Source organism: Cervus elaphus, chromosome 20, assembly GCF_910594005.1.
Source record: "Cervus elaphus chromosome 20, mCerEla1.1, whole genome shotgun sequence".
Taxonomy (NCBI): domain Eukaryota; kingdom Metazoa; phylum Chordata; class Mammalia; order Artiodactyla; family Cervidae; genus Cervus; species Cervus elaphus.
This window is the reverse complement of record NC_057834.1, coordinates 42737716-42751657: the sequence shown is the minus strand read 5'-3', so window position 1 is coordinate 42751657 and position 13942 is coordinate 42737716. Positions and strand designations below refer to the sequence as shown.

The window sequence follows — 13942 nt, the reverse complement described above, 5'->3', positions numbered from 1 at the left end:
GAAGAGACAGTTGTACAACACCAATGCTCAAAGCAGCATTAGTCACAATAGCCAAAAAGAAGAAGCAACCCAGTGTTGATCAAGATGAATGGATTTTTTAAAATGCAGCATATACATCCAATGGAATACTATTCAGCCTTTGAAAAGAAGAAAATTCTACAATATGCTACAATATGGTTGAATCTTAAAAATATTATGCTAAGTGAAACAAATCGCTCACAAAACGATAAGCACTACAGGATTCTGCTTTATATAAGGTACCTGTGTAGAATAATCAGGTTCATAGTGTAGAATTGTGGCATGGACTGGAGGAATTGTGGAACAGGGAGTTCTTGTTTAATAGCTAGAGTTTTTAATTTTATAAGATTAAAAAGTTCTTGAGGTGGAGAATGATAATGACTATACAACAACATGACTATACTAATACCACTAAACTATACACTTAAAAATAGTTTAAAAAATATATAAAAAAGAGGGACTTCCCTGGTGGTCCAGTGGCTAAGACTCCACGCTTTCAATGCAAGGGGTCAGGGTTTGATCCCTGGCCAGGGAACTAGATCCCACATGCTGCAACTGAGAGTTCACATGCTGCAACTAAAGATCAAAGATCCCATGCTCTGCAACTAAGACCAAGCATGGCCAAAATAAACAAATAAAAATTTTTAAAACAAAGAATATATATGTATATTCCTGTATACACTTTCCTGTATAGCAGTAATCAACACAACATTGTAATTTAACTATACTTCAACTATATAAATTTTTTTAAGTTAAAAAGGCAAATTTTATATGTATTTTCCCATAATAAAAAAATTTTAATATATAAAAAATGTTTGAGGTAGATCTATATCACTGAAAGGGAAAGCTATTCACCACATATGACTATGGAAAAATGGAAATATAAGCTACAGAAAATTATATACAATAAGCTTATATGCGTATCAAAAGCCTGGAAGAATTCATTTAAAATTTATTGCATGCCTACTATATGTCAGGCACTGTTGCCAGCGCTAGAGATAAAACAAGAAATAGAAGAGACAAATATCCTAACTCTTATGAATTCTGCATGCTAGTAGAAGAGCAAGATAAATCAAGAAACAAAATATAAACTGGGCTGACATTTTATAGATAAGAAATGGATAAATAGCAATTTCACTTGGTTTGATCTAACAATATGTTATATAGTGATAAATATAGATAAAAATAAACTAGAGGAGTCAACTCAGATGTATATAAAGTTCAAGCAATTTTAGATAGGGAAGACCTCACTGAAAAAGCAGCATTTATGGAAAGGTCAGAAGAAGGTAAGGGAATAAACCATGCAGGTATCTGGGGGAAATGCATTCTAGGCAGAGTGCAGACGCCTGAAAGTGAGAGTATGCCTGTCAAATTCTAGAAATAGTGTGGATGACCTCATGGCTAGAATGGAGAGAGCAAATGTTACACAATAACCTATTAACAGTGGTTATCTCTGGAATGGCATTTAGAGACTTCTATATTTGATTTTCTACATAACTATTTTGTTTTATCTTTTACATTAGACATATATTACTTTTATAATCAGAAAATGCATCTCAATTTTTTTTAAAAGAAAATTTATGTGCATGTACCTATGTGTATGGCATGCACTGAAAATCTCAAAGAACAGAGCTCAAACTCTAAAGTGATAGAAATCTAGATTCCAATCCTAGGCTTACCACTTACTACATGTATGACCTTGAGCAAATTATTTAATCTCTCAGGGTTTATCTGTAAAATGCAGCTATAACAGTACCTACCTTCGGGGAAGATTAGATACTAAATGTGACCAGTGCCTAACACACTGTAAGTACTCCTTAAATAGTAGCTTTGTAAAAATACATCAAACACTAAAAAGGCTAACTGATTTGGCCATTACTAATTTTTACATTACAAAAGTAATGTATTAAAATAGGGGTATACAGAAAATAAGATGTAGAGGTCTCTAAAAATATTCAAACAATACAAAAACAAACTGTCAAAAGTAAAGTCTTTTGTACATACACCCCAATTTCTGCCACGGGAAATTGCTGTTAACATTTTGTTATGAATCCTTCCAGATCTTTTCTTTACACTATATATTACAGAGTTTTAGCAATTTTTACATAACAAAGGGAAAGGAACCATATCATATTTATTCTGAAACTTTTATTTTCCAATTAACAATGTATTCTAGAAGGTATGTCACATCAATAAATACTGTTAGTTCATTCTGTTTTAACAGTTACACAGTATTTCACAGAACATATATTTATGACTGGAGAAGGAAATAGCAACCCACTCCAGTACTCTTGCCTGGAGAAGAACCTGGTGGGCTACAGTCCTTGGGGTTGCAAAGAGTTGGACACGACTGAGCGACTAACACACATACACACACACATATTTATGACATTCAAGCTATCACTATCATAAATAATGTTTCATCAAATATCCTTGTATATTTTTAAGCACATATGCCAAGATTACCTACAACAAAAAATTTCTGTAAATGATTTTCTGAATCTAAAGAAGCACATTTAAAACTTTGCCCATTACTCTCCAAGACCACTGAAGCAGTGAAATTGCTCAGTCGTGTCCAACTCTTTGTGACCCCATGGGCTGTAGCCTACCAGGCTCCTCCATCCATGGAATTTTCCAGGCAAGAGTACTGCAGCGGGTTGTCATTTCGGTCATTCCAATTAATAACTTCACCAACGGTATAAATTATCCATAGCTCCAAAAGCACTGGATCTTGGCAATCCTTCAAACTTTTACTAATTTTCTAGGTATAAAATAATTATCATTGTTGGTTTGATGTGGATTTCTCTATTATTAATAAGGCTGAGTTTATTTTATATATTATCGCTATTAACTTTTTCTATTTCACCCTATAAATTTTAAAGTTAGTATATGTAACTTTCTTAAGAAAAAACAAAATTTTCCCTTAAAAAATAAATTCCATACTTTCAATAATAGGTTTAAATGGGATCTAAGAGTTGGAGAAATTTAGAGAAAGAAAAGATAATTGAGGTGGTTTAAAGTCTGACACAGTCCCTAGCACAGAGAAGATACTCAACAGGAAGGAAAAACTAAAAGAAACAAAGCTGCCAACCAGCCAGCCAGGAAGTTTCAGAAAGGCAGGTCACGCTGGACCTCAGAAAAAGTGAAGAAGAGGAAAAAGGAATCCCATATACACAAAAGAAGATGAGCAAATCATAATGGGGGTGGGGGGGTATGAAAACAGCTGTGAGGAGCTGTAGGGAAACAGGCCTATGAAGAAGCACAGAATCTGTATTCGGCAGAAAATATAACATGTCAACTGCTACCCAACTGTGAGAAGGCCTTGAAGGTCAAGATGAAATCTTAAATCTGATTCAATAAGCAACTGACAAAACCCACTACAATATTGTAAAGTAATTAGCCTCCAACTAATAAAAATAAATGAAAAAAAAAAATAATAAGCAACTGAAAGACAAAACATACCTTTAAGTTAAGAGTGACAATATATAGCGCCCGCCGGCTGCACCGGGCGGGACCCGTGGCGGCCGGCAGCCCCGGCGGTCTACGTCCCGGGCCGGGCGGCAAAAAAAAAAAAAAAAAAGAGTGACAATATAAATTAAAAGATCAATCTGACAGATTTAAAATTTGAATAGAAGCAGAGAAACAAATTAGACTAACCAAACATGAGGTGATAAAAGGCCTAAATTAGGATAGCAGGATGAAAAGGTAAAGGAACCTCCAAAATTTTAAACTATGTAACTTCTGAATAAGAATAGTATTTTAAATGTATATACACCTACTTTTACTCTCTTCTGCCCCCACCACCTCAAATTACATAAAGGATACATTACATAAAGGAGAAAAACAATTTTACACAAGATACAGAACCATATAAATGGGGAAAAAATGGATGAAAGAAAAGAATAATAAATTTATAGAAGCTGGGACCACTACCTTTGGGAGACCCATAAGAACTGAATTCTAAACCAGTAAGGGAAAAAGCAAAGGAAAAAACCAACTCTATTTACATACCAGAATGCCCCAGACTCAGGAACTGGTGACTCTGGGTGCTCCTGGGGGAGGGTAGAGGGAAGGGCAAATGAAAGCTAAAATAAGGATTAGTTCAATAACTGTTTAAGCAGTAGGTCAATTTCCAGATCCTCTGTTTCCTTCAAAAGGGAAAATGCCCCTCCTCAACCCAGTCAAAAATTGATTTATTCTCTGGAAGAGTGTGAACTAAACCAGAGATCCTCTGGCCTGGGGAACACCAGGCAAAGTTGAAAGTGAGGTTACCAAACTAAAAACAGGGAAACTAAGAACAATGTATGTAAAAGGGATGTATCCTATTGTACTGTTTCTTCCCTGTATTCCCTGTGTCCTCTTTCTTGGTATAGGTCTTCCCCGTAGCTCAAAAGGTTAAAACAATCTGCCTACAACACATGAGACCCATGTTTGATCCCTGGGTTGGTAAGATCCCCTGGAGAAGGGAATGGCAATCCACTCCAGTCTTCTTGCCTGGAGAGTCCCATGGACAGAGGAGCCTGGCAGACTACAGTCCATGGGATCACAGAATCAGACACAACTGAAGCAACTCACACTACCACTACTTTCCTGGTATACTCTCATCTACCAGAGAGGCTCATCCTCCAGGAAGTTCCTGGCAAAGAATATAAAGGAGACCTTGAGTATGTGAAAATATCTTTCTTCCACTTCACTGATAGTTTGCCTAGCTATGGAACTCTAACTTGGAAATTATTTTCCCTCAGAATTTGGAAGGCACCACTCCACTGTCATCTATCTTCCAGTGTGATTACTATACAGAGAAGCAAAACCATCTGATTGCTTATTATTTTTCACTGATCAATTTTCTCCTCTCTGGAGCTTATAAAATACTCTGTATCTGATTCTGAAATGTCGTAATAATGTGTCTTGAGTAGTTGAGTTTTCATTCATTGTTCTGGCTTCTTCAGTTTAAAAACTCGTATCTTCTATTTCCGAGACAGTTAATAAAAAATTAAAAGTTTGGTTAAAAGAAAGAAAAAAACAGATGTCACCAGAGAAGGGGGTAGAGTACTGCTGTTTTTTGTAACAAATCATGTAAAATCAAGTCTTTAAATATATGTATGGAAAATTTTTACTAAAATAACTTAATATATATGTTTAAATAAATTTATTTTAAATTTATTTTAAGAGTCACAGATGTAAAAAAACAAACATATGCTTACCAAAGGGGGAAGGAGGGGAGGGATAAATTGGGAGACTGGGGTTGACACATACACAGAACTATATATAAATAAATGGGGCTTCCCTGGCAGCTCGGTGGTAAAGAATCCACCTGCCAATACAAGAGATGCAGCTTCAATCCCTGGTCAGGAAGATTCCCCCGGAGAAGGAAACTGCAATCCACTCCAGCATTCTTGCCTGGAGAACCCCATGGACAGAGAAGCCTGATGGGCTACAGTCCATCAGGTAGCAAAAGAGTTGAAAAGGACTAGCAACTAAAATAAACAACAACATATATAAAATAGATAACTATTAAGTACCTACTGTATAGCACAGGAAACTATACTCAATACTCTGTAATGATCTATATGAGAAGAATCTAAACTAGAGTGAACAGATGTATAACAAATACACTTTTACAGTGAACAGCAGAAACTAACATAACATTGTAAATCAACTATACCCCAATAAAAATTAAAAAATAAATAACTATTTTAAGTATATATTTTATATAGTTAAAATGCTTTTACATGCTTTAATCTTCTTACATGCTTAAAATGCTTTTTGTAAATGGAAAAAAAAACAAGATGTGATAACAAATCTGATAAAAACATAAAAGAATCCAAACACTTCTAGTTACTTAGCCTGGGGAACTGGAAAAACTGTGATAGTCATGAAAGATTCAGAAAAGTTAGGAAGGGCAGCAAATCTGAAAGAAATACTGGTAACTACATATCTATATATACATACACATATATATATACACACACACAGATACATAACACTTGGAAAAGTGTTAGTCACTCATTCAACTCCAACTCTTTGCAACCCCACGGACTGTAGCCTTGCAGGCTCCTCTGTCCATGGAATTCTCCAGGCAAGAATGCTGGAGTAGGTATATACTTGTATAGTGCTCAGTCACTTCAGTCATGTCCAACTCTTTGTGACCCCATGGACTGTAGACGTCCAGGCTCTTCTGTCCATTGGATTCTCTAGGCAAGAACACCGGAGTAGGTTGCCAAGCCCTCCTCCAGTGGATCTTCCTGACCCAGAGATTGAACTCATGTCTCCAGCATCTCCTGCATTGCAGGCAGATTCTTTACTGCTGAGCCACTAGGGAAGCCCATATACCTGTATATATATAATAAATAACATGTTAAGGATTATTCAAAAAGATTTTTTTTAGACAGATGAAAATACAAGAAATAAGCTTATGTGAAAAAGGAATAAACATTTTGGACAGTCTTCAATACATAAAAGATAAATGAAGGGAAGGAGATACAGTAGTTACCAAATAAATATTTAATTGAGGCAGGTGATGGGCAAACAGAAATGAAGGAAGTTGACTGACTTACTAACTAATCAATTAAGAGTTCCAGTCCTAAGAGTGAGACTTGGAGAAGCATAATGAACAAGAGAAAGAAAATGAGCCGGCCTAAGGAACAAAGAAGGAAGTCAGTGAGAAAAAGCGAGCAATGCACTGTTTCTGAGGCCAAATTCAAAAAATTCATCAAAAAGGCACAATTATGGATTATTAAGAACCAGGAGAAAGATTCCAGTAAGAACCTAAAAGTCATTTAAAGAGCTGAAAACAATTACAAATAAAGGATGTTACAGAAAAGATTTCAAGAACTGCAAAACTTCTCCAGCAAATTTTTCAGCACTGTGCACTCATCTCTCCATCCAAGCAACTGTGCCATGCTGGCTGCCAAATGTGGTATTTCACCTTCATCTACAAAAAAAGACAATACCCCACCCTCCTCCTTAAGAAGAATCAATTGTGCTACACTTCTGTAGGAAGTGACTTTAAGTCCAATGGAGAAAGTCTTATAACTTAGCAGTTAAGAATACTGACCATGTAAAGACCACGAACAATAAATGTTGGTGAGGCTGTAAAGAAATGAGAACCTTCATACTATTTTCCACAGTGGCTAAAATGGTGTAGCCACAGTGGAAAATAGTATGGAGGTTTCTCAAAAAAACCCTAAAAATAAAACTACCATATGACCTAGCAATTCCACTCCTGGGTATTTATCCAAAAGAAAAAGAAAACATTAACTCAAAAAGATACATACACCCCAATGTTCACAGCAGCATTATTAGAAATACAGAAGTAACCTAAGAAGCACAGAAGCACCCAGCAATAGATAAATGGATAAAGAAGATGCAGTATGCATATGCAAAGGAATACTACTCAGCCATTTGCAACAACATGGATGGACTTGGACGGTATTATGCTAAGTAACATTAAGTCAAACAGAGAAAGACAAACACTGTACATATCACTTAATTGTAGAATCTAAAAAATAAAACTAGTGAATATAACAAAAAACAAACAGACTCCCAGATACAGAAAACAAACTGGTAGAAGTAGAGAGAAGGAAGGGAGGGATAAGATAATGGTAGGGTATTAAGAGGTACAAACTACTACATATAAAACAAACTACAAGGATCTACAGTACAACAAAGGGCATACAACCAATACTTAATAACTATAAATTGAATATAACCCATGAATCACTATGTTCTACACCTGAAACTTATATATTGTACAACTAAGCCTTAATTAAAAAAACGATTTTAAAATTCCTATTAAAAAAATTTGTGTAGATGGACTGCCAGCAATCACAATGTCGCTACTCACCCCCCCCCCCAAGAAAACTGTCTCTACCCCTACAAGCTATGTGACTTCAGACAAACTAATCATTTGCTCTGTGCCTTAGTTTCCACATCTAAAAACAAGAATATTAATACATACCTCATAGGATTCTTACAAAGATTAAATGAGATAATATATATGAGGATTAAGAGAGATGATATATTTGGAATAAGTGACCTATAATTATTAATGTTAGCTATTATAAATGAATTCATGATCTTATGGTTTAATTAGTGTTATCCTTTCAAAGGTATTTTCATGTTAACAGTGCATAAAGATATAAATCTCCAATGCCAGGTTTTACAACATTCACTTATTCAATATTTACTCAGCATACTAGGCACCCCTGAGAGCAGTCGGGTACTGTGGTGAACAAGGAAGATAAAGGTCCTGCTCTCATGAAACTTAAATTGTAATTAAGTTGTTGAAATCAGGGACTTCCCTGGCCATCCAGTGGTTAAGACTTTACTTTCCAAAGCGAGGGGTGTAGGTTCAATCCCTGGTTAGGGAGGTAAGATCCCACATGCCTGCCTCATGGCCAAAATATCAGAACATAATCAGAAGCAATATTGTCACAAATTCAATGAAGACTTTAAAAATGGTCCACAACAAAAATCTTCTTTTAAAAAGTTGTTAAAGTAATAAATTTAGTTTGTCTACTCAACTACAGAAAAATGTGAAGGGGCAAATACAAAACAAAGAAATGATGAAAAGAGATGCAAACTGAGATAATTTATTTGGAAACTGAGAGATGGTTTCTAACATACATAATAGCCAACAAAACAGGAAAAGTACAGCCTGGTATACAGTAAGAACTTAATACATGTTTAATAAATGTGCCCATTCCTTTCTCTAGGTTTGTTTCCTTACGCGTAAAATGATAGGGGTTATCTTTTTTTTTTTTGGCCTCACCACACAGCCAGTGAGATCATAGTTCCCTGACCAGGGATCCAACCCGTGCCCCCTACATTGGAAGCTTGGAGTCTTAACCACTGGACCTCCAGGGAAGTTCCATGATAGAGGTTATCTTGAATCCAAATTCAACATTCGTTAATGTCTACTTATTCAAATCATCATGGCATGTTAAGCAGCATTCTTAAGAACAAATAGCTCTACAAGCAGGACCTATCATTGTCTGTGAATGATGGGCCCAAAGAAACTCCACTGAGTTCAGGTCTTGCATTTCACAAGAGCTTTAGATATATCCCTTCAGTTATACTTAAAGGGAATCAGCTATACAACCATAGAAACACTGGATAACACTGACAGAAATGTCACCCTTTCACCTCTATAACAAGGCTATACCACCAGGGGAATTAACATTTAAAATAACCATTGTAAACAACCTGAAGGGAAAAAAGTGAGTGAGTGAAAGTCACTCAGTCTTGTCTGGCTCTCTGCGACCCCATGGACTATACAGTCCATGGAATTCTCCAGTCCAGAATACTGGTGTGAGTAGTCATTCCCTTCTCCAGGGGATCTTCCCAACCCAGGGATTGAACCCAGATCTCCCACACTGCAGGAGGATTCTTTATGAGCTGAGCCACCATGGTTTTAAAGACAGTTTCCCCAATCAAGAATTCAAATTTGGGGGCCTTCCCTGCTGGCCCAGTGGTTAAGACTCTGAGCTCCCAATGTAGGGGGCCCAGGTTCGATCCCTGGTCAGGGAACTAGATCCCACATGCTGCAACTAAGACCTGGTGCAGCCGAATAAATGAATAAAAAAAAAAAAGTTTTAAAAAAAGAATTCAAATTTTACCAGTTTTGAAATTAAACATGCCCCAAATGTCACAGCCTAAGTAAAATCAAGGAAAAGGGGGTTTAGTTTCCTTGAGTGTCGCAATTTAGTTTTTTGAAAATCAACCATCACTTGGCACTGTGGAAATCCCCATTGTTAATACCTTAGAAGAAAGTCATCACAAAAGACTTTCACAAAGCATCCATAAAACAACATATTATTCTCATCTGTTAGTGATGAGTAGAGAAATAGGACTGGAATGCAAATAACTAAAGTGAGAGACCACTATCTCAGAAACAAGAAAACTAGAGTTCCAAGAATACAGCAGTACCTACTTCTTAATTTCTAAGAAAACAGAAAAGATTCAGTTTGGTGCCACAATTCGAATAGCATAAAAAGTATGTGGGGAGGCTTCCCTAGTGGTCCAGTGGTTAAGAGTCTGCCTAGCAATGCAGGGGAGACTGGTTCAATCCCTGGTCTGGGAAGATCCCACAGTGCAACTAAGCCCATGTGCCCAACTACTGAGCCCAAGTGCCTAAAGCCCATGCTCTACAACAAGAGAAGCCACTGCAGGGGGAAGCGAGGCCACCACAACAAAGATGAGCTTCTGCTTGCTGCAACTAGAGAAAGCACACATGCAATAACAAGACACCTGGCACAACCAGAAATAACTAGCTGAGTAAAACCTATTAAACAAAAAGGAAAAATATTTTTAAAAATTAAAAACAGAAAGCACATGGGTTAAGGTTCTTTTACAAAAATGTTAACTGTTTTTCAATTGCTGAATCAGTAAAATATATTTAAACACTTTTGAAAAAGTTTTTTGCAATAGAATATAATTTTTTTAAGTATCTTGGCATCTTAATTTTATACTGCATAAACTCCTATTTTGCCAGGATCTGAAAAAAGTAAGTAAAGGTAATAGATAAAAATTAAGCTAATTTACTTTAAAACTATAAGGAGGTTGAAAACTATGTGAAAAGGAAACGTTTTCCTAAATGTCAGCCTTAAAAACCCAAACATGTGTTCCTTCCTTTGCCTTCTACCCAATCTGCACCCACAATAAATGGTACCTAATAGCACAAAAAGAGGTCTCTGTTAAAGAGAATATCAGAATCAAGGGAGGAAAAACCTGCACTACTAAAAACTCATTCACATCTCTGGTTTGAATACTGAAGTATAAATCAAATAACTAATCTGTTCCCAACCAGTGCCTTAGCCAATGCATTACGAGTCACGTGATCTAAAAAATGTTTCTCAAAATTGTTAGTATTCCAGAGACAAGAAAGATATAGCCTAAGACTTCATGAACCACCTACCCACTTACTTCTGCTTCCCAATGGTAAACAGAAATATTAAAAAATGAGTATGAAAAATTATCAATTACAGAGAAAAAAAAGGCACCACCACATTAGAACTATTACTTCAACATAACTCAGATTGTAGAGTATAAACCATATCTCACTCTTCTTTTGATCCAGCACCATTTTAAGATATACATAGTAAAAAATGCAAAGGAACCAGGTCCCCTGAAAGTCTCTGTAGGGCCACCAACAATCTCTAAGTCAAACTCTATAAACACAACTAAAATGATCAAGTATTGTTATTAATGCTAAGGATTACCTTAAAGGAAGCTTAGAAGAGTTAAATAATTATTACCAAAAATCTTTGCAGACATATGTGAAGAAAGACCAAACAAGAACCATAGGGAAACTCAATCAGCAAAAAGACAAAGTAAAAAAAACTCAAAGAAACATGTATGATGTCTCTAGTCCCTAAAATAACCCTAAGAAAAAAAAGTTTGACCATGCAACAAGGAATTCAGACCTGAAAGCCATTTACTATCTTTTCACTGAGCACAGAACATTTCCACCCTGTGTCCCTACATTTATGGCCCTCATATCCAACAGGCTACCAAAAGTCCACAACTCTTGATCTCTTCCTTTTGATACAAAAGGGCAAAAGGAGAAGTGAAGGAAGAAAATGCACTTTCTAATTTAAACATCATGGTTGAACTTGGGATCAATAATTTGGAAGCTATAGGAGAATTCTCCAACATCAAAAAGAAATCTAAAAATTTGCAGAAGCAGGCTGCCAAAGGGCAATAAACAAAATAACTGTTCCATCATAAGCAACCATTCTGTATAAATAAATACTATTTTCCGCTTACAGATTTAAGCTGATATTGATCAGCTAATGAAAATGTGGTTAAGAGATTGTCCTTCTGGTTACTGTTGTTTAAAAAACAAAACAAAATAAAGCAACCCCACCCACACTGCTGAAAAAAAGCTTCTGACATATGCACTAAACTTGTTTACTTCGCCACCTCTTAATAAGAGAAATGCTTTGCAACTTGACTATGGTTATGAAAGTATTTTGCAATGTGTTAGTTTAAAATCTTGTTTATTTACTCCCTAGTTAACAAATAAGTCATTTTACTTCAAGGTCAGGTTTGCCATAATAGCATCTTTCCAATTTTATTCCATCACTCAGCACTTCCTGCAATGGAATTTTAGCCATTAACTTTATCGCCTTTTCCTTTAAAAGGAAAAAACTAAAAAGATTTTAACATATGATATTGACATGTGGCAAATTAACTTCTTTAAATAGTTCTGTTCCCAGAAACATGGTAGGAAAGACAGTAAATTTCACAGTGATTCAATTGTAATAGCAAAACCGGGGTATTGCAAAATACTGCTGCCTTTCAGAAGCACGAAAAAAATCCATTTAAATTTTAACAAGGGAAGAGCAGTGAAGCCCTCCCACTACTGTACTTTCAAGTTATTCTTCCCCACCTCTTATTTCTTTTCTTAAGCTATCAAAGATAAAGATTTCTAAGAAATGGCCAAGGTCAGCAAAGTAAACTAGGATCCCTAAAATGAAATAACTTACCAGGGAGAAATAACTGTAATGTACTGGAAAGAGGACTGGGACTAGGAATTTCAAAACCCGATCTGTCCAGACCTGTTGCACTACACCCTATTCTATGTCTGAGACATGACTGGTTAAATTTTTTTTTTTTTAATGTTCAAGCTCTCACTATAGAAGAGATGTTCACTGAGACACAGCATGAACTGAACTTAAAGACTGGGGACTACCTCGACCCACCTAACAAGATTTCAACTTGGGGTCCCGGATGCTTGCTGTTGGCGAGATCTATCCTGAAACTCAAACATTACACAAACCTCAGCCTTCAGCAGCTTATGACACTAAAGGCACCTCTTAATAATAAACGCAAGTTTCAAAGGATAGCCCCCCCTCGGGGGGGAATACAGGTTTGTTTGTTTGTTTTTAAGAAAATGAATATAAATTCAAAGATTTTGAAACTTTAAAATCTAAACGTTTGGAAGTAACATCTCAGCTAAACGGCAACGCGGTGCAGCGTTTATAAGCCCAAACTACTTTTAAAGTAAAATGAGCCACTCTGCCCACAGTTAACTCGGCATCAAGCAGGTCCACAGCGGGCAGTGTGGACAGAGCACAACGCGCAGCAGAACGCCGCCACAAGAGTGGAGGCGGGCCAGCCCCGCGCGGACTGGCGCTCCGACAGACCTCCGGGCAAGGAATCCCCAACTACCACCCACCTGCTCCCTCCCTCGACCTCGGGTCTCCCCCGTTTCCCCCGGGTCCGGCCCCTCCCCCAGGTTCCTCCCCTCCCCCACCGCCCCAGAGCCGCCCCCGCGCGTCCCAGCGCCCTCCGCCCCAACTACGGCCCCTCAGCCCCGCGTCTCCCCAGCTGCCAAGCCCTTCAGCCCCTCCTCCTTTACAGGCAACCCAGTCCTCCGTCTCCTCACCGGGGTTAGCAGTAGTCGCCGCCATGGCCGTAGATGCCACTGCCGCCGCACCACCCCCCCCAGTGGGAGGAGCCGCCGCCACGGAACCGGGGGGGAGGGGGAGGGAAGAGCCACTCCCCAGACGCGGCGCCGTACTGCCGCCACCGCTACCGCGGAATCCAAGATGGCGGCTGCGGCAACCCCCACCGTCCCCAGCCCCTACGGCGGAGAGACCCCACCTCTAGGGCGGGGTCAGCCTCAAAGCCAGCCTCCTCGGGAAAACTGGCCAATGAAATCCAAAATCTATCAGAGGGCGGGCTGGCCGCTGAGCCGCCAGCCCGTCCTGTGGAGGAGGGTGGGCGAGAAAGAAGTCCAGCTGTCTCCCTAATCCCGCCTCTTCTGAGTTAGAGGTCAATGATCGTGTGACGTCAATGAAAAACAATTTTACTAAAAAGCTTCCCTGGGCGGCGGATTCGCCTGGTTGGCCGTTCTGCGTAAGATATGTTTTGTAAATATTTTTTAGGTGCTCTTAATGCGTAAAGTTCACTTAGT

At 37.9% G+C, this 13942-nt stretch overlaps 1 protein-coding gene across 3 annotated transcripts in view; it reads right to left on the bottom strand.

Annotated features, from left to right (window-relative positions):
- Positions 1–13590, bottom strand: part of ARNT (aryl hydrocarbon receptor nuclear translocator) — a 69083-nt gene extending 55493 nt beyond the window's left edge. Inside the window, exon 1 of one of the 3 annotated variants that reach the window (XR_006335772.1) lies at positions 13412–13590. Coding sequence is in view for 1 of the 3 variants with exons in the window: in XM_043877432.1 (XP_043733367.1) it covers positions 13412–13436 (25 nt within the window). In the remaining 2 variants the exon portion in view is untranslated. The remainder of the gene's footprint in view (positions 1–13411) is intronic. The other 2 variants (XM_043877432.1, XM_043877433.1) reach the window with 2 other exon arrangements.
- Between the last annotated feature and the right edge of the window lie 352 nt (positions 13591–13942).